At 37.1% G+C, this 22,398-nt stretch overlaps 1 protein-coding gene across 1 annotated transcript in view; it reads right to left on the reverse strand.

The window, feature by feature from the left end:
- The window catches only part of st6galnac3 (ST6 (alpha-N-acetyl-neuraminyl-2,3-beta-galactosyl-1,3)-N-acetylgalactosaminide alpha-2,6-sialyltransferase 3), a 95,509-nt gene extending 89,104 nt beyond the window's left edge, over window positions 1–6,405 (reverse strand). Inside the window, exon 1 of the mRNA XM_042429386.1 lies at window positions 6,179–6,405. Within this exon, the coding sequence (XP_042285320.1) occupies window positions 6,179–6,196 (18 nt within the window). The 5' untranslated portion in view covers window positions 6,197–6,405. The remainder of the gene's footprint in view (window positions 1–6,178) is intronic.
- Between the last annotated feature and the right edge of the window lie 15,993 nt (window positions 6,406–22,398).

The raw sequence follows: 22,398 nt of genomic DNA on the forward strand, positions 1-22,398 counted from the left end.
AACCAGAAAATATTCACATTCAAGGAGCTGAAACCAGAGAATTTTAGTATTTTTCTCAAACAATGACTCTAAACGATTCATCGCTTTTAAAAATAGTCAATCGACTAATCGTTCAGGCCCTTGTTCTTCCATGTTTTCCTCATTCTACAATCTGCCCAATACTGTTTTTTTGACCTCAATATAGACATTTTAAGACTTTAAAAACATCTAGAAACAATATATCATATAATATTCTTTTTTATTTATTTTTTTTTAATTAACACATAACATAAACCAACATTTTTTCATAAGGATCCCTTTAATGTGTTTTTTAAACTATAGTGAACAAAATACAAACTAAGCAGAACTTTTACAGTTGAAAAATAATCCTGTCAGTGCTCTCAGGTGCTTGACAAACTACCTGAAACTTCTGCAAAAACAGATCTAACTGCAATTTCCTGTAAATTATCCGCCAACACGTACGCCGATACCTACAGTATATGTCTACAATAAGCTTATATTAATGATCAGCAGGCTCATTCATTCAATTGTTTACTTATAGTTCTGAGATTCAAATGACATTTTAAAATCAGAGTTATTTACAATAACAAAGTGGAAAATGGTTAAAAAACAAAGGGGGATAGCAGGAGGAAAAAAAAACAGGAAGCAGCAGTTTTCAAAGTATGAACTTTAAAACATAAATATTGAAAAAGAGGAAAGTAGAGCAGAGATGAGGTGAGCAGATACAGTACTTGTTGCTATGATTCACGGAGGGATTATTCCAGCAGAAAGGCAGAGAGATATCCTGCACAGCAATCTACTGTGTTTACAATAAACATACAACCAAACATATGTCAGCAAAGTGTTGCCAATTGTCTCCGTTATGCTCAGAAACTCCTGAAAGTGTTCTTGTAAATGTAAATCAATCACAGCCTTCGAAACAAGTTTTTCTCGATTGCTGTGACACTTTTCTTGAAATTACACTCCATTTCCCAAAACTCTAAACACAAACGCTTAACCGCACACTCATCTTCGCAAACTTCAAACTTCCACATCAAAACCAAACTCTCCATTCAAAACTATGTAATCTTACATCTAAACCAAACTTTGCCTTCAGAAATTACACAAAAACCATCAAATACACAAAAACACTAAAAAAAACACACTGGTGAGATCAATTCAAAACACTGCTGTAAAAACCTGTTACTGTAATGAATAATGGCGCTTATGGTTTCCATCAGAACAACCAGAACATAAATAAACCAAAATTGGGTGAAAAAGTGAATTTACTGTAAAAATATCCAACTGATTAAGAACATACTACAGTAAAAATGTAAAATAATTCCCATGTATTTACCTATAAAAAACATAGTTTGTACATAAAAAAAAAACATCACATTTATTCTGCCTCAGGTCTTTGTGACCCATGACCCGTTTATCCATCTTGAGGTCCTGATTGGTGTGTGAACAATTTTGACTCTCAGTGTTTCCACCTGGAGAAATGTGTGTTAATTGGGTTCCAGCTGTGAGGCCTTGAGTTAATGATACTGGATGCCAGAGCTTTCTAAATGAGCACATGAGTGAGAACTGGGGAATAGTGTTTATAGTTTTGGGAAATGGGTCTGTCTTTTGGGTACATGGGGTGTTTAATTAATAGGCCCGGTTATAAAGCGATCGAGAAAAACTGTAACAGTTGACTCGCAGCGGTCAGATTTTTTAATGAACCCTTTTAGATGTGGTTTAGATCCAGCTGTCTGTCATGTCTAAATGGCTTTATGAGGTTATTTGTTGTGTACTGTGAATGCAATGTCTACATTGTTTGTAATCATGTCTCAAATGGCTTTTTATGGTGTTATTTACTTGTTGTGTACTGTGAATGCATTGTTTATATTTTGTTTGTTGTCTGTATGAGCTGATTTGAGGATTAATAAATCTAATCTACTCTAATCTGAGGGTAACATAAATGCAGTAAGAGAAGAAGGTTTACTGTCAGCATCATAAGCATCAGTATGTTTTACAGGATTTCTATACCTAATAACCACAAACTACATCTGATTAATGTTTTAGCTACTTGTGAACTCAACTGACTAGAAACAAGAAAGTTAAAGCTGTTTTGTCCACTGCTGGTTTACATTTTCTTCAATCACTCTGCAATTTGTAGCACGTAATTACATTTTCTATGTTTTTAAATATATATCGTGACGACCCTCTCTGGACAGACTCCTCGTCTTCTCCCTACAGGAGCCTGGTGGGAGGAGTTGGGTCATCAGGCAGATTCAGCTCACCTGGACTGACTGGCTTTTATATAAACTGGTGGCACTCAGTCACTTCCTCTCTCTCTCCTCTGGCTTCAATCCTGTTTGGTTTAGTTGTAGTTAGTTTCATTAATCTTTGAGTTATGTACAGTAAATCTATTTTTAGTTATAACTCATGTGCGCCGGATGAAGAGGCTGCTGTAGCACGAGTGTCTGTGTTGAAGTGGGATTCTTCAGGCACAGTTGTTGACAGGACCATCTTCTTCTTCGGTGGTGGATTGCGCTCCAGCTTATGATCTTCAGAGTTTTTTGTGCTTTCTGAGTAGCGGTCGGACTGGACTTCCTTGACCCTGCGTGGTTGGACAGAGGTCCTGGTCTTTGGTCTGGCACCACCATAAGCAGAAGCTCCAGCAGCCCAGCATGTGACTGTGTTTGAAGATGAGTGATGTGGATGTGCTGGGATCATCGTCTGGGTCTTTACTGGGGGGCGTAGGGGGAGGGGCTCCTCACTGCACTCCAGCGGCTTGACAGGCCTAAGAAGGGTGATAAGGGGGACCATCTTCTCCAACGGCCTGTTGCTCAAACCAGGTGTCGTCGCTGTCGGTGTTCTCCAGCTGTTTGAAGTCAACTACGTAGGATGGAGCACCGTACTCGTAACAGCCAGATGTTTCACTGGAGCTGCTTTCAGCCATGTTCTCAACTCCCATTAACACGACGGTCAGAGCGGCACAGATGAAACTGAAGACGAGTGCATTTGGTTTAATTGTAGTTAGTTTAATTTATCTTTTACTTATGTACAATAAATCTATTTTTAGTTATTCGTGCGGTCTCCCCTCCTTTGTCCAGCTTTGAGCTTTGGTTGTGACAATATAAAGAATGTTATAGTGTCAAACCTAGTGTGAAATTAACTTCTGTGTCAGACAAGGAAAAACACACCACACGAGCAGACAGGGATGTGGCATCAAGTCTGTAAAGTGACATGTTTGTTTAAGGATTTGTTTCCTGACAGAGACGCTCGTTTCTTCCTGTGGGCGTTTAAAGGATTGACAGAAACCGCAGGCAGCGTCTTGACACGAATAATAATTCACAACTTTTGGTACAATTAAAAAAAGATGAAACATAAAGTCTGACAAAAGCAAAACTAAGGCTGGTAGTATGTAAACTGTGACGGAGCGTCTGACTCTGTGGAAACTGATTTCATGTTAAACAATAAATGAGTGAATTCCTCTGAAGGGAGGAAAGTGATCCTTGATGTCTTCGACTACACTGACTGTTCAGACACCAGCAGGATAATTGGAGAGGAGGAGGGAAACCTGGATGATCAGTGCAAAACTTTTAGAAATATGAAACCTTCTCAATCACCACTACATCACTGAAATCCATGACAACAGCTGCATCTGTGCTGGGTGATAATTCAATATTAGTATTTATCAAGTTTCAGCAGAATCATACTGTGATTATATCACCTTGTCATGCTATTTCATGCTAAAAATGCATTATTCCAGCAAGCTACAGGTTTTGTCTAAGAGTTTAAGGATGGAAAAGTGGAACACAGCTTATTTCTTTAAACATCTTGTTTTTTGTTTTTGTTTTATGTGATTTTGCATACTTGTTATATTGTGATTATGGCTGTGTATCATTTAAAAATGTCCACCTATTTGCCTACACAATGCCTAAATTTCACCATCAATTAGAGCTGAAACGATCAGTCAATGACTCAATTAGTTGATCGACATAATAAGTTGCAACTATTTTGATAATCGATGAACTGTGTCAGTCATTTTTCTAGCTGAAGGGTCAAAAGTTCCCCAGTTCAAGCTTCTCGTTTGTGATGATTTGCTGCTTTTCTTCGTCTTCAGTGATAGTTTGATCATTTGATGACATCATCTTGGACTTCAGGAACTTGTGATGAACTTTTTATGTCACTATTTTACATTTTATAGACCAAACAAGTAACTGATTGATCAAGTAAATAATTGGCAGATTACGTAACCAATAATGAAAATGATCATTAGTTGCATCTCTTGTACTAATACTAATAAAAATGATCTACCAAACCTTTTTATAAATTCAATAAAATGAGTGGATCAGTGTTTAATTTTGTACAAAAACTTTATTAAAACAGTCTAAATTGAGCAAAATTATTATCTAAGTAAGGAAATATCTGATTACACAAAGAAACCAAGAATTAAAAGTAATGACAACTTTCCTGTACTTGACAGTTTTAAACAAATTTCAACTTGCAACCAAAAAGTATTTTTGTAAGTTTGATATCCGTCTTTGATCCTGATATAATCGATATCGTGATCAGAAAATATCCTTATCAATATCATGATAACGATATCAACCAGACTGCTCAGCTCTACTTAGACTGAAATCAGATGTAAAATACAGAAGAAGGTAAAACACAGTTAAGTGCTGCAGACACACAAATGAGATGTAAAGCACATTTTGCAATGCAAAGCAGATTACACTGACACACGGCACGCATACATATAGAGGCCTATATGTCACACTGTGGGAACTCTCTGTTTTTTTATCATAGAAACTAAACGTCATTGTGTTGATAAGACAAAACGATACATTTAAAGATGCCATCTTGAACTCCTGGAAACTGTGATGGACAGTTTTCACTATTTTCTGACATGTCGTAGATTTAACGACTAATCGATTGATCAAGAAATTCATCAGCAGATTATTTGAAAAATTAAAATGTATCTGCAACTATTTTAATAATCAAATGATCATTTTGGTAAACTTTGAAGCAAATATGACAAAAACTTGGTTTTAGCTTCTGAAATGTGATGATTTAAAGTTTTTCTCTGTTATAGACGACAGTAAACTGAATATTTTGGGGTTTTGGACTGTTGGTCGGAAAAAACAAGACAGTTTTCAAAACTTTCTGACACTTGATAGATTAAAAGACTCAAGATATTCATCAATAATGAAAGTTATTATTAGTTCTAAAACCCACACTAATACAAACTGAATGTGTTATATCCAGAGTTGCAACTACTGATCAATTAATCTATTGACAGAAAAATAAGTTTTGAGTCATTTTTTAAGAAATATACTCCAAATTCTCTTGTTCCAGCTTCTTAAATGAGAATATTTTCTTGTTTCTTTAGTCTTCACTATATGAGTAAACTGAATATTTTTGGTTTATGGACTTTCAGTTGTGACAAAAGAAAACATTTGAGGTTGCAGCTTGTGCTTTGGGAAACCGTGAACGACATTCTTCACCATCTTCTGACACTTTATAGACCAAATGACTAATAGATTAATCAATAATGAAAGTAATCATTAGTTGCAGCCCTTGTTATACTTATCACATACATGTGTACATTATCATTGAACTGAATTAGCCTGAAATAAAGAGGAGGAGACAGGGGAGGAGACTCAGGGAAGAACTTTTTGATAACTTTGTCCTCATCTGTTGAAAGGCTGTGTGTGTGTGTGTGTGTGTGTGTGTGTGTGTGTGTGTGTGTGTGTGTTGTCTTTTAAAGCTCCTCACATCCTATTTAACACCTGAACATCATGTGATGAAGGATGTTGTGTGTGTGTGTGTGTGTGTGTGTGTGTGTGCACAGCTGGCCGGCCTGCTTCTTCACGCTCAGGATAAACACAAAACATGAACATAACACAACAACAACAACAAAAAAAACACATAAACACACAAACAAAGAGGGCCTGCTTATTTCCTCTCATGTGCACGAGCATTGCAATAAAATCATTCACATTCAGAGGCGAGCAGACAGAACCCAGAGGAGGTTAATTACCTCCACGGAGCATCACCGGCTCGCATTTCATCTCACATCTGTTCAAACGCAACACCGCATACAGAAAACCACGCCAGCAGCTCCGTGTGCGTGTTGTTCTTTCTTCTTTTTACCCCCTCTTTTTTTTCTGACTGTAATGTATGAGAGAGAAACCCCCACACTTACCTTCCACATCCAGGCCATTCTTATTTCTACGCAGACAATGGTGGAGCGCTTGTTTTCGTCAGCACCGAAACGCCGTTCACCGTTTTCCAGGACATTTATTCACGTACGCATCACGCCAGCCGACGCAGATGCGGTGCGGTTAAACGCTGGGATCCATGAATATTTCAATGTACCGTTATTCGTCTCCCCCCTCTCTCTCTCTCTCTGTCTCTCTATCTCTATCTCTCTCTCTCTCTCGGCTTTTTTTTTTTTTTTTTTTTTTTTTTGTCCCATGGAGCTGCTGGGACCAGGACCGACGCTGCGCTGCTACTGGCCGGCGCAGACGCAGAGCCCCGCCCCCGCCTGCGTCACATGACCGCCGCTGATTTCATGATTCCTGGTTTCTACAAAGACTCAAGTGTGAATAAAAAATAAATAAATAGAATAAAGAATGAAATAAAACTACGTGGCAGTGTGAAGAGAGAGATCCTGCAGTGTTCAGTAGTGGATCGTAATCTTTCCTCCTCTCGTGTATGAAGCCCACAAGTTTGAATGTTTACTTTGTGAGAACAGCTTATTTTTGTGGATAAGAAAAAAAAATGTTTTGTGGAAACATGATTCATGATCCAAGTTATAATAATCCCAATGAATAATAACAGTAATAATAATAATAATAATAAACTTTATTTGTAGAGCATCTTTCAAGGTGCTTCACATAAATTGTATTAAAGGCATTTAAAGGTGCAGTGTGTAGAATTTAGTGGCATCTAGCGGAGCAGACTTAGCAGAAATAGAATATAATATTCATAAGTATGTTTTGATTAGTGTATAATCACCTGAAAATAAGAATTGTTGTGTTTTTGTTACGTTAGAATGAGCCCTTTATATCTACATAGGGAGCGGGTCCCCTTCATGGATGTATAATAAGAGCTGGATATGGAGCCGCTGCTCAGCCTTGCAGCCAGTTTTTGCCTAGTGGTCACTCGCGGTATTGCAGCAAAAAATCCCCCTGCAGCCCAAAAAGCATTTTTTGTATAGGGCACCATTGTAAAAGAGACATCTGTAAAACTGTTGACAGGACACCTTGAACTTGGAGGTTTTACATTTGTAAAACTTTCCTCGAGCCGAGAAAAGCGATTTAAAAATCTGTGACGTCATCACATCCTCATCCTTTCTGGCCAGCGAGGGAAACGCTGCTGTGCATATTCAGTGGGCCGCACAACGCAGAAGCAAACCCAGAAGCTAGAAACCTTTTTTTGGCGAATGCGCCAGCTGAGCAATTTTTATTGGACATAATTGGCGCCATTTTTAGTCCAGTATCCAGCTCTTATAATACATCGATGGTCCTATTCCACAAAGTCCGCCATGTTGCACCACTATGTTTCTACAGTAGCCCAGAATGGACAAACCAAACACTGGCTTGAGAGTTTTGTGGCCCTCATAGGTTCTCCTACACGCATGGAAGGGGAGGGTGAGGGGAGAGGTTATCATTTGGTTGCAATCTGCAACCTCAGCGTTAGATGCTACTAAACTGGTCCTTTAAGGCGCTTCAAAGGATAGTTTCACAATTTTTAAGGCTGTCTTAAAACAGCAGTCAGGTGTCCATATGAACAGTGAAAGAGGTTTTCCTCGCTGTAATCATTCCTCCTGTTCATACTGACTATTAAAAGATCCCCTTCAAATGTGCTTTCAATGTAAGTGATGGAAGCCAAAATCCACAGTGTGTTCACACAGTTATTTATGTGCAAAAATGCATTTAAAAGTTTATCTGAAGCTTTTATGAGGCTTCAGCAGTCTGAGTTAGTCATATCAAGGGGATATCTGACACATTTATAGTCTTTTTAGCATCAAATTCCCTCTTTGTGTTTCCTTGTTTAGCTGTGGTGGTAGTAAAGTAACAAAAAGAAGAACTTTGACACTTAAAAGACTGTAATGTTGAAATATATCTAAAAGCAAAATCCAGGAAGTCTTGCTTGATATTAGTCCTTAAGTGGTGCAGACAACCATGGGAAAAACATCTAAGGCACTCCGTCTTCAGGTGAAATAATATTATGAATTTATTCTTCGAGCATCGGCAATCAAGCAGAACACGTATGGAAGAAGAATTCATCAGAGTCTGACAAACACATAATCAGTCTGAATTATATACCAGCCGTGGGTGGCATTCCACCCAACACTTAAGGTCTTGTATATAATCAATAGAGGGCACTAAACTGCTAAACTGAGTAAAAGGAGAAAAATAAGATATTTAAAGATCCCCTCCATACATGTTTTGAAATAGATATAAAAACATTTTGTGTCTGATATGTTTTTTCCACAAAAAACAATTAAATTATCTTGCTAAAATCTTTAAAGTAACATTTATTCCTTCTCCCTCATTAAGTATTCCAGAATCTATAAATATGCAAATATATTTCATTTCAAAAGTTTAATGGTTGGACACAAAATGTCTCCTACTTCACTGTAAAGTCTATTCTCACTCTGCACAGTGAAGATCAAACATCCAAGTGAAGTAACAAGAAGAAAAACATATTATTGAGTGGAAGGAGACTTAAAGTTAGATTCAATAAGATAGGAAAAGTAAGATTTCAGTGTGATTTTCCTAAAAGAAATCACAGAAGATTCAGATATTTACGTGCAGGCTGCTCCACAGTTTTGGTCCATAATAAGAGGACGAATGGCTCGATAGACATCATCGATCAGTCAGAGCCCCACCATGAGGTTTACATTTGTGGTTTGAAGTGAAATATCTCAACAACTATTGGATGAATTGCCATGTTACAGATATTCATGTTCCCCTCAGGATGAATTGCAACCACTTTAATTATCTTAACTTCTCATCTAGCACCATTCGGGTCAAAAATTCAATTTATCCAAAACGTTTGTGCTAATTAACAAATGCTAGCATGCTAACACGCTAAACTGAAATGGTGAACTTTGTAAATATCATCTGCATGTTTATCATTTTGAAGATGGTAGCATGCTGATGTTAGTATTTAGCTCAAAACCCCACGGTGCCTTTGAGTACAGCCTCACAGAGCCGCTAACGTGACTCTCAGTCTTGTTTACCTGACAAGATGTTAACTTGTGGGAATAAAATTTTATACTTGGGAAACAAAGTTATTTTCATGTGGAAAACAATATATTACATCTGGTAAACAAACTAAATTTAAAAAAGTTCTGCAAATATGAAAGCATGTAAGAAAAGCATGTATAGACTCTGGGCTGATACTTTCATTGCAAAACACATTTCCTGATGCGGTGGTTCCCAGAGTGGGGTCTAAGGACAAGCAGGGCTCCTCATAAGAATGGCGAGGGGTGCCAGTAAATTGCAGAATAATTCAATTTTACTAGTGTCTCACTTCTCAGACTTTAATAATGCAAGTCTGTTGGGATGCGGGCACACCGCTGATTTTTTTCCTCTCCTCTCTGTGTGATGCAGATCTGATGTCGGCTTCTTTGTGGTTTGGGAAAAGAAAAAAATAAAAGAAGTCTGATTCTACCAGACGACAGAAAGTTCAAATCCACATCAACAATAAAGAATATGACAAATACCTCATATCATTCTGGTCTCCTTTGCTCATATTTTATTACCTACTTTGTAAAATTTATGAAACTAATTAAATTTATTAAACTAATTAAACTAAACACTTTTTTTTAGATCAGTAAGCAGTGTCTTACAGTATCTCTATTACCCGTTTTTGCTTTGAACATTCTTTTCATTTATTGTCCTACATGATTATGGCCACTTTCAAATGGATTTTATACAACATTAAACATTAAACACCATATATCTCTAAAGAACTACATCTTACTTAGTTTTTTGTACATGAAATTCAATTCATAAAAAAACCTATGAGGTATTAAACTACCATATAATGTGAAAATATAAAGCATAACTTTAATAATCCATGAAAAGGTGGCAGACACTGTGTATTTATATACAAAGCCAACAGAGTCATTTCATCTAAATATGTATCCTCACGGCTGCTCTGCTTACAGGCTGTCTGCTCTGTTTTCTGTTGGGTTTTTGTTTTTTTTTTGCAATGAGTCATATCTGAGAATATTTATGTTATGTGCTCTGGTGGGGCGACTGCACAAAGAGAGATAAACTCTGGTCTACTGATTAAATGTTCTCTTCAAGTGCTGAATTCACCTGAATGCAAAAGAGTTGCATTGGACTCAGTGGATGTTTTGGAAACCCTTCAGGGATCCTGCTATGAAGGAGCTGTTAAAGGATAAATGCTGGTGATTTTCTTTGTTTTTCTTGTTGTTAACAAATCTCATGTGCAGAGTCAAACCAACTACTGTGTGTGTACCCAAAACCTGATATATCTCATTCCTCTGCGCCTCCGTCACTGTCCAAAAACTACCATAAACATTTCCTGATGCAGGTCTGAGGACTAAAACATTGTTGACAGAGTGAGTTCAAGTGATCAACAGTGTGCAGTATTTTTTGATCCTTTCACGTGTCACAAATTTTCACCACAAAGAGTTTGGGCTCAGTAGTTTGTTTAGAAACACCTCCAAAGACTAATAACTGTGATCAAGGTTTCAGTCTCTGGAGAGTAGATGGTGGCGTCTGCCTTACACAGAACTCTCTGGAGACTGAAAACATGATCACTGTTATTTAGTCTGTGGAGCCGTTTCTAAACAAACTAAAGTGCCCAAACTCCTCGTGATGGAGGAACATGTCACCCAGTGTGACTCAGTAGTTTTTGGACAACAGAGGAATATGATATATCAGGCTTTGGATGCACACAATACTTGTAAGTAGATCAGTTAATTGTTGGTTTGGCTCTGCACATGAGATTTGTTGACAATAAGAACAATCTAGAAAATTGGCAGCCTTATTCTTTAAGACCACATTGTGTGAGTCAACCTTCTATTTGTTGAGATTATTTGCCTCCAAGATTTCCATTTAGCGTTGGAATTAGTAAACTTTTCTAAAAGTGAGCCAAGTTAGGTTTTGTAATTTTCCAGTTACATCTCAGCAATAACGTTAAGAAACCAGTCATTGTAAAATCCCAGAAGACAGACGTGTTTGTGATCATTCCTCTGTTCAGTATCTACTTATCCTGTTCAGGGTCTATTCAAACAATGCCCTTGGTGAGAGGTAAGGTATAAAAACCGGAAAAGAGAAAAACCCATTCATGCTACAGGCCACTTAGAGTATCCAGTTCACCAGTTCCACATGTCTTTGAGCTGTGGGAGGACACCGGAGCAGCTGGAGGAAACAGGAGCCGACACAGAGAGAACATGCAAACACCACACAGGAAGAAACCAGCTGACAGGAACAGGTTCAAAGAGGTCGCGAAGTGACAAAACTACCCACTGAGCCAGTGGATCCCTGCTGTGTGGGGTCCTTGGTGAACCATGTGGGGCCCTTATGTTGGCTGTGGCTTAGTGGTAGAGCGGGTACGTCGATACCCAGCTCCTCCAGTCTGCATGCCAAAGTGTCCTTGGGCAAGATACTGAAACCCAAATTGCTCCCGAACACTGTGGTATCGGTGTGTTCATGTGTATGTGAATGAGCATTGAAAAAAACTCCTCCTGATGAACAGGTTGGCACCTTGCATGGCAGCCTCTGCCATCAGTGTATGAATGTGTGAATGTTGGCACGTAGTGTAAAGCGCTTCGAGTGGTCGGAAGACTAGAAAGAAGCTTTATAAATGCAGCCCATTTACCATTCTATCTTGATGACCTTCTAGTTTTTCAAAGTATTTAATCATCTATGGTATGAGTATTATATTCCTACAATACCCCTATACTACAGTTTCACGGCGCCCTTATTGTGGCTTTATATCCTCTTTGTTGCAGTGCTGTGTCCTTCGAGGAGGGTTACGAAAGTTGTTTTTGTAAGAAATAATTGCCTGCTACCCTCATCCAGACTTTTTTTTTTCAAGTTTACTTAACAACTTCCTGCAGAAAGAAACTAATCTTGTTTTAAATCTAATGTTCCTGCATGGCTAATTGCCTCTGCAGAAGTACAGGGGCTGTATCCAACTAAATTAACTGATGAAATCTTAAGTGATTTGACTTTTATTGTTCTGAGTTAATTTGTTAAAATCCCATATTGTGCCATTAAAAGTTTTTTGTCAATATGCACATAGTTGAACTAGTTAGATTATTTAAACTGGCAGGACCAGGAAGAAGTAAACACTTAAAAATGTCTTTTATGTAGAAAAAGAAGGATGTGATTTGTCGAGGGCCACTTTCTCTCACTGTTATTGTCTCTTTATACAACCCTCCCTAGAAATGAACACAGGTCAATATGGTGTAATAACTTTGGAGTCTTGGTCATATATATTGGCTCCTTAACAGCATTGTGATTCAAAACACACACACACAAACACGATGATAGTGGATATCATATTATTGAAGAAAAAAAACAACATACAGAGTCAAAACTGGAGGTTAAGATATCTGTGATGTCATATGATTATTAAAGGGGCATCCCAGCGATAAAATATTGCACTTCCATAAAGCTGGGGGACTTGCGAAAGACGCATTAAAAGAAGCCTAAAAAAAAACTGATACAACTCATGTTTACAGCTTGTTTCTGGTGAATGCACGTCTTTCAAACTACATGCCTGTAGTTTGAAAACAGTAGTAGTAGGATTTTATGTCTTTTTCTCGTTCTTTACTCAAAATGGAGACCTCTCAAATACACGTGTACATGTTCAAGCTTAAATCCAATCTTTGCGAGAACAACCTGAGAAACAACCGTAGCAACAAAGGCTAAGAAAGGAACGGATGTTTGTGGGCGTTTGCGACAATCTGACGTCAGTTGGATGGGAAGTAGATGTAACTTTGCAAACGGGGCATGTAGAGCAGGTTAAAGCCCTGGTTTTTGACTTGCAGGGACTTGTTTTTACATACATTCACCTCAAGATGTTGAACATCAACATCCAACATCACAACAGTATAAAAATAACAGAAAGTCACAAAATGATGTGACCCCTTTAATGAGAAAATGCTGAGTAACCCCCTGGAAAGGTTTGTTATATATTGCAGAGTTTTGTTTCATCATTTTTTCTGAGCATTACAGTCTGCTAGAAGATATGTTTTGGTCAGACATCCAACATAGGTGACACCAGTATTAAAAAAATATTTATGTTAAATTAAAGTTTTGTCAGTGGATCTTTTTAATGTTTGCACAAAGAAAGGGGAAGAGAATCAACATATTTTTACCCTCTGAGCCACAAAATCGGTGTAATTGGCTGCAAATGGCCAAAATTCTCATTTGAACTTTCTGAAATAAATAATGCACCATATTTTCAGTTTTTTAAACCCTGTGTTGTGTTTTTTTTTTTTTTTTTTGTGGCTTTGAACACCAGATGTGACATTCAGTTTTTGGTAGTCTGGCACCTTTGTTTCATGTCATCCTCTTGTTCTGCTTCCAGTCGTGTTTCAATGTCAACCACATCAAATAAAAAAGATTTTCTAAGCTGGACAGTTACAGTAATAGACCCTGATCTGTTGACAGTTCAAAGTCCTACAATTCAAACCGCGCTGAAAGATGATGTTTCATTTCAAACACTGTAATCCTCGCTAGTGATGATTTCAAACCATTATTAAAGGGAAACCAGTCAAACTAAATCCAGTTATAATGTGACTCAACTGAAAATAGATCAGAATAAATGCAAGCACACAAAGTTCAGGTTTGACAGCGTCGTCGCATAAAAGCATTTATCACATTCCTTTACTGAGAGAAGAATGTTTGAATGAATTTCATAAGCCCCATTTTAAGACATCAAATACACCAACACAAGGTCTGGCAACAATGGAAAAACTGACCAGACAACATATTTCAATTTAACCTTCTTTGACAAGACATATCTCTAAAATGATTTGGTTTACGATATTGATTTTCTAGGTGTTTTTACAGAAACTGTTGGACTTATCAGAGAAAGCGATAGAAACCTGGCATCCTGTCTGTCTTCTCCATCATGTTATTCAGATGCTGCCTTTTGTGTTTGTGTTGCCAGTATTGGGAGGCTGTAATTGAGTTCAGCTGCAGCCTGCCTCCCTGCCAGATGACATGACACCCTGAGTAAATAGAAATTTTCCAAGATGTCAGTCTTCGTTGCAAATGAAAGAAACCAATCTGAGTTTTTCAGTTTTTTTTATAGCACAAAAAATATTTGATATACACCGACTGTAATTACTGAGACACAAACAACCATGAATCCACGGGGGTACAAACACTGGTGGGTTGAAAAGAAACACACACACACACACATATATATAAACCCTATAAGCAACTACATGCTGCTGGTACACCTCACTTCTTTTGATTAGCTGTCAGTGCATTGATTAAACTTCTCAGTTATTTTCTCTTGAATCTCACCAGGTGTGAAGCAGGTCCTCTCACCAAATCAATAGCTCTATCAGGGTTATCACCAAATCTCCCTCTTTCTCTCTCTCTCTCTCTCTCTCTGCCTCTCCTCTTTAAAGCTTTTCAAACAGACCATGAAAAAAGTAATCCTCAAACTCTGAGAGTGCCACATCACGGATTAAATTCTCCAGAGTGCACACCCCTGTTCGAGAGAGAAAGTCAAGGTCATCTGCAGACAGCGCATCTGAAATTACCTCTGGATGATTAAGAGACTGTGGATGATACTCCCGTCACCTTTTTGGATGTGATAAGGAGCTATCAGGCACGGGGAAGCTGAGGAAAGTAACACAATGCCGTCAAGATAAAAACTCTTTTTTTTTCCAGTCTTAAGTCTCAGATGGCTGTCTTGGCTTTCTGCAGGAGATCTAATGACAGACAGGTTTACGCATGAAGCAACACATGAGCACAGAGTGCAGTTTCCTTCTAAAATTAGACATCATACAGCTGCTAAGAAATTCTTATTAAAGCACAATTAAAAAAAACTTTTCATGTGTAACTATTTGCTTGACAATGTGAAACTGTATTCTTTATATATCTTAACCATAACCTTATGTTCTGCAGACTGTTTAACAGTGTGTCATATTAACTTAATATGACGCTACCAGCTGTGTCACCAAGAAATTACATTCATATGACACTAAATTGCAGCAACGAATACATTTTTGCTATAAACGTAATGCTGACTAAATTATGTTTTCTCTCAACATAATGAGAATATGTTGTTAAGTAACATATTTGGCAAGTTGCAAAAATGTGAGATGACGCATCTAGTTGCTTTTATTCCACCAAAACATCTGATCTTGCAGCACAACATCCCCTATTAGAAACTGCAGCAATGTTTATGGTTATATTTAGGCGCTGGCAGCACCTAGTTAAGGTTAGGGAAAGATTGTGGTCTTGGCTTAATACAGTTTGTTGGCAAATGTCATTGGGAAAACAATTTAGCTGTATATTAATATAAATATAGGAGGTTATAAGAGATTATAGAAGACAGAGTTGAAGCTATACAGCCAGCTGCTGGTTAGCTTAGCTTAGCACAAACACTGAAAACATAGGGAGACAGCTAGCTTGGCTCTGTCCAATGTGACAAACATACATAACCCTCCCTGTGCAAAAAACATATAACAAATAAGATATAACAAGTTAATTAGTGAGATTAACGCAAAATTTATTGTGAGAGAATCCAAAACAGCTCCGTAAATAAGTGTATTTTCCAAAATGACAAACTATTCCTTTAACATTGTTTTATCAACTTGATATGTTAAGACTTTTCACAATTTTATGAGAATTGTGTGTATGCTTATATACACTTATATATGGTATATATACTATTTGTATGTACTGTATATACAGTACCAGTCACACCTTCTAAGGTGTGTCCAAACTATGGCTGGTACTGTATGTAACTGTATATTCCTTGTAAATATATATAGTTTTTCCTTTTTTAATTTCTTCTTTTGGTGCTACCTTTATCTACTTTGTTCTATTTTATTGCCAATTATCTTAGTATTTGTTACTACATTCTCTGTGTGTAGCTTGGAGGGGGCTACAGGCATTTCACTTTGTAATCTTGTGTTGTATAATAACAATAAAATTGAACCTTGAAACTGAAATATGATATTGAACCAGCTAATGACATTTCAGGAGTCTGCTTCAGAAAATGACGCGACTTGTATTTAAGGTCTCAGAGTCCTCATCTGTGAAACATGATTTAATAAAAAAAATTTTAATATTCTCTATACCTGTGATTATTGTTGAATGACTTTACGCAGCACTAACCCTCTAAAATCCCAAATAAAGAGATTTTGAGATATTGGTTATTCAAGTTAACTACCAGTTAGGTCATAAGAGGTCTAACAGGAGGTCAGACCCTCCTGTGGTCTAATCTTGTGGTTCTCAAAGTGGACCAGGGGTCCTTGAAGGGGTTCCAGGGGGTCTCCAGCAAAAAGCATAATAATTTATTTTAACTATAATTCCATCCATAAATAACACAGTGACAGACTGTATGACTGTTTTGCTGATGGGTTTCATACGCTTTCTGTAATAAAACATCTAAAAGCAAAAATCTTATCGTATGCGGGAATCTGGGACAAAATCTTATCAAATGGGGGTCTGTGGTCCAATTTGTGTCAGTTTAGGGGTCCTTGATGTGAAAAAGTTTGAGAACCACTGGTCTAATTGACCCCAAACATATACCGTAACTCTTAAGGATAACTTACTTTACATCTCTTTGTCTGTGAGTTATTGTCAAACAAAATGAAAATATTTGTTCATAAATACCTCAAATAACTTATACAACATGAAATATTTCTTTATTTGGTTGGTTGGTATTTGGTTCTATCAAGGCTTTACGACCATGTCTTTACTTTGTTTCTTTTATCAAATGTGCAAGACTAGTTTGTAGCAAAGGGAAAGGTTACAACTTCAATACTTTTCTACATATTTGTTTTGATTTTGCAGGTATTAATTTGTTTTACACATACAGCAGAGGGATCTGTAGGACCCAAAAAGGGAGGAAGAAAAGCCAACGTCAAGAAAACACAAGAAGTTAATATTCAGATTCTTTTCCAAAGAATATATCTATGATAAGAATAGTTCTTTTCATTTCAAAGGTGTGAAAACAAAAATGCTTAAAGATTAAAAGTTCAAACCATAACTATGTTTACAACTACAATGTGTTTATGTAATGTCTAATTAAATAAGGTAAAAGTGTGAAATGCTGGATGACAGAGAGACAGGTGGACTGGAAAGTTATTAGTCATAACTGCATAATCCAGACTGCCTGAGGAGGAAAAGTGCCAAAAAAACAGCTTTCAGCATCACCTGACTGAAGGATTTTTTCTCTCATCAGTGCAGAATAAACTGTATGTAGAAATGTTCACAGAAGACTTTTCTCTCTAAGCTTTTGTCTAAAAATACAGGACACCAAGCTGAGAAGCTGAGAAGCAAGGCTCTGATTTCAGTTTCAGAGGCCACAGGTCTATTTGCCTGATGAGAATGGTCAGCGTTGGTCTGGTTCCCAGGCTTCAAGTCCAGTGAGCCCAGTAAGAGGATGACTGAGTGATGATGTCCTCTGTGCTCAATGAAACCCTCCTCCTCCGCTGACAGACACGCACAAAGCCGCTGCTGGAGGTTCCCAGCTGATGGAGACAAGTCGTTCTTCACAGCCTGTCAGTCTGTATGAGGCAGATTTAGAGATGGAGAAGGTCGAAAGGAACTGGAAATCTGTAGATCAAAGCTAATTATTGTGCAAACACTTTCCCAAAGTAAAAGTAATCTTGTACATGAATGCAAATCTTAATTAAAAAGAAGTTCATATATTATAGAGAGGTTGCATGTTGACTAACAGTTTGCTTCTGCAATATGACTTGACTTCTGAACTGGTGAAAGAGAACAATGAACCAAAATTGAAACTAGTTTTATTCATTTTATTTAGTCATGTTTGTTTATTTATTTACGTATTATTTGTTTATTTGAATCCCTATGAGCTGTTACCAGCGCAACAGCTACCCTTCCTCTACTGGGGTCCTTAGAGAGAAAACCATACTGCTACAATAATTTCATGTGATAATGTGAATCAAAAGTAATATTACATACACATATATATGCACAAACATAAATACACGTGTTAAATACATATAAAAGAAACCTATACATAAGAACATATATTTGTACATACACATATAATATACACATATAGATATTTATTCATATATTATAGGTAGGACACATGCATACTGCACTTTACTTTACTTTCTGTACTGCATTGTGGAGGAGCTGAAACCTAATATTTTTACCCTCTTATACTTGAAATGTAACAATAAAGAACTTGAACTTGAACAGTACTTGTTTGTAATATAGTCAGTAGTCAACACACTACACTCGAGTGTCGATAACAACCCAGTCTCCAAACTCTTCAACCGTTTTTTAAAAGTAATATTTTTCAGGGATTTTCTGAAAGATGATGGTAAATTATTCCACTGAATGGCCGCCCTATACAGAACAGCTTTCTTTAAAGGGGACATATTGTGCTTTTTGTGATTTACTGTTATGATTTCAGATATCTGTGTTAGATATGGTCAAAGTTCCAAAACTTGAAGTGAATGTATGCAGAAATGCTCCCCGCAAGTCAAAATCCAGGGCTTCAGCCTGCTATGAACACTTCATTTGCAACGACAAGCCGTCATTGTTAATGACTGTCCTTTCCATAGTCTTGGTTGCTAAGGTTGTTGCTAAGGCTTTTCCATGTGCTGTTCACATTGTCCACTCTCATATTTATGTATTTGAGGGTGACATTTCAAGTAAAGAACAAGAAAAAGTTATGAAATCCCACTACTATAGTTTGTTACGTAGTTTGTTGACGTAGCCTTTGCATCCAGTGGAAGTCTGCCGAGGGACAGCCACCAAGAACTGGCCAATCAGAACAGAGCGGGCTCATCGGGAGGGAGGCCTTAAAGAGACAGGAGCTAAAACTGCCTGTTTCAGACAGAGGCTGAACTAAGTGGCTGCACAAAGGGCCAGTATAAGATAAATAAAGAGTTTTTTTAACTGAAAATCATGTAAAGATATTCCACTAGAGCCCCAAATTATAAATATAGACCTGTAAATGTGCACGATTTGTCCCCTTTAAAATGTTAGTTCCGGGTTGTGGAGGAGCAATCTCATTCATTGTCATTAATAGTGACGATGAGACAACACAGGAAGGTTAAAAGACTACACACCTCCACCTTCAGCCAGGAGAGACCGTCATGCAGTCCCTCAACCTCCCGTCTGAATGAATAGTTCAGGACCAGACGTGCTGCTCGATTCTGAACTATCTGAGGCTTCTGCAGGTCATGTTTTTTTAACTGCACTGGGCCATATCACAGGGAAATAGTCCAGATGTGTCAAAACCAAACATTGTGTAACCTGCTTTAATCTGCTAGAAGGTAGACATGACCTTTCAATAGCAGATATTGTTCTGCACATTTTAAATGTAGGCTTATTTTGTCAGTATGACTAGACTAGGACATTTTCTCATCAAGTATAATACCCAGGAGCTTAGTTTCCATCACCTGCTCAATGGGATTACCCTGAATTGTGAGACACAGTTTAGTTTTTTTTATATAAGTACATGTTTTGAACTAAAGCTTAACTATGACACATTTAACATTGTGTTCTAAAAGTTTCCTCTGGAGGCTCATGTTTAAATCAATACAAGTATTCAATTCTACATGTAATATTGAATTGTTTATGAATAAGGCCATATTACTATTAGATGTTACTGGTCACTCATGATTTGTTTTTCAGTCTTGACACTGTGAATTTACATTTCATTTCATCTTGTTTTTTCATATATATATTTCTGGTATTTTTGCTTTTATTGGACTGGGACAATAGGAGAGATGACATGCAACAAATATCCCTCAAACCAGGGTTGATGCAGTTGCATAATCAGCATCCTAAAGCTACTCCACAACTGCAAATGTACTTGAGTAAACTGCAGATTTGGAGAAACAAGTAATGAACAGAGTGGCATCTCAGTTCTTTCTACTTACTCTATTTCAACTGTATTTTACCATGCATCTTTACTTAGAGTGAAAATGTTCTTAAAAAACTGAGAAAACAAAGATGATCAAATTATCTACAGAAAATAATCCATAAATTGTTTGTCAGTTTTCATTTAACTCTCATGTAACTAAGTTCTCAATTAACTTTTAAATTAACTATTTAAAATTGTGTGCTTGTATTTGGAAATAGCTAAAAAATAACCCAATTCTGGAAATATTCCTATGGATATTTCTCTGCTTTATTTTTGTAATTTTACAAATGGTCCTATACGGCGAAAGGATGAATATGTGGTTAAAATATTAATGTAATGCTTGTAAAAAGGCCATAACAAGGAAATGGGGCAAAGCTGACCCACTAACTCTGGATCAGCAGATACAGATAGTTGAGGAAATCTATTTGATGGAACAACTGACACATTGTAAGACTGCAAGAGACCCAAATGGAGAAAAAGTGGAATAAATGGACATTAAACCAAAGGAAGAAAGCAACACTTTAGACTGACAGACAATGATCTGTTAGACATACATTCAGTGTGTGTTTGTTCTTATTGTGCATGTAAAAACAATAAAAAGTTAAGTTTAGTAATAAATTAATTTAATCGTAGCCTATTAGTCACTCTCTCGACTGGTATAGTCTCACTGCGACCAGAATACAAAGTGTAACACAAGCAGGACTTTCACACAAGTGAAGCGTTTCAGCGCTGCGGATGAGACTTCAACTCACACATCAGATCGCCTCCAGCTACAGAAACAGTGGATAAGCTCCTGTCCCATGTTCCTCTCTGCTTCCAAAAAGGCTTACGAGGATGAATCATTTTGACTCAATATGACAGATTTGTCTCTCCTGCCGCTGAAAAGAAGCATACGTTGAAATCTAATTACCACGTGTCCTTTCGCACGCCGTCATTTTCTTAATGCATTTAATGGTTCATCTTAGAACACAAGATTCATTTATAGTCATATTATAAGTGGTAAATCACCTGAGGGCTGTTGGTTCTAATGTGAAAATCAAGTTTTCCTTTTTGTTTTTTTTTACTTTGAAGTAGCTTTAAGGTCACTTTATCACTATAGTAAAACCAGCCTTGGGTCCATCTCACCATCATCATGTACTATACAATCTGTCAGTCCAACCTTTGTGCTTTACTGCCTCCTGGTGATCATCAACTATGTTTATTGGAGAGAAAACTTCACACAACTAGGAATTATTGCATTTATGCCAATTTAAGTTCTTTTGCTAAAAATGACCAATAAACATGAACATACATGAGACTAGAAATGTAATTGATAGTTTATAAGATGTTAAGAGCATAAGCATTGTACTTACGTTGTACAATAAATGTTATCTATTGTAGATTTATGAAGAATAATGTAAAAGATTTGATGTAATCTATTAAAGAGAAAACTTCAGCTTTCTTTAGAGGGCCAGATTTAGCCCACACTATTCACCTACCACTGTGTTAAGACAAACATGGACAGGAGGGTTTTAAATACTCTGACAAAAAAAAAATTAACATCTTTGGACAACTGGGCAAATTCCATCTGTTGATGAAGATCATGTGATATGACCGAAAAGCTCCCGAACAGCTACTAAAAGGAGCCTGAGACAAGATTGTTTCGTAAACAACTGTTTTCAAGGTCAAGAGGGAACTTTTCTTCAAATGTCTGCATGAAATATGTATCAATAACTGTCAAAAAAAATATATCTTGTATATTCAACAAAACCAGAAGGCTTGAGATTCTTTCATGGTGCCCTTGAGCAAAACAGTTAACCTCCGCGCCGCTTCAGTGGAGCTGTTCAATGGAAAACTGCAGCACTTGAGTGAGTGCGATCTGGTAGTTGCTCAGTTAACGTTCCCTGCAAAAACAACCTTTGATAAGTGAATCAAATATATTTCTTTGCCATGAACAGAGAGTGGTTTTATAATGAATATTTTCTTAGAGAGTAAATATTTTCCTGATTCCAGCTCCTGATAGTTCAGCAGAAACATAACAGGCTGAGCTCTGGAAGGACAACAGTTCTCAGTTAAGTCTGATCATAAATTATAGCAGCAAACAATTCTGCACAAACTAACTAAGATAGAAAGATAACAACAAATATAACAAAGATAATCACAGGATTACCAAGAGACAATTATTTGAGAATGAAAATCTACGGATTTTCTCATTAAATACAAAATAATCAGTCACGTCACGCATCTTCACATTGAAATAAAGTCCATAGATGTGAGTCCAGCTTGGATTCATATTCTTTCTTTGACAGGGAAAATTACTCATCTCTTTATGGGTCAAAA

Source organism: Thunnus maccoyii, chromosome 12 (genome assembly GCF_910596095.1).
Source record: "Thunnus maccoyii chromosome 12, fThuMac1.1, whole genome shotgun sequence".
Taxonomy (NCBI): domain Eukaryota; kingdom Metazoa; phylum Chordata; class Actinopteri; order Scombriformes; family Scombridae; genus Thunnus; species Thunnus maccoyii.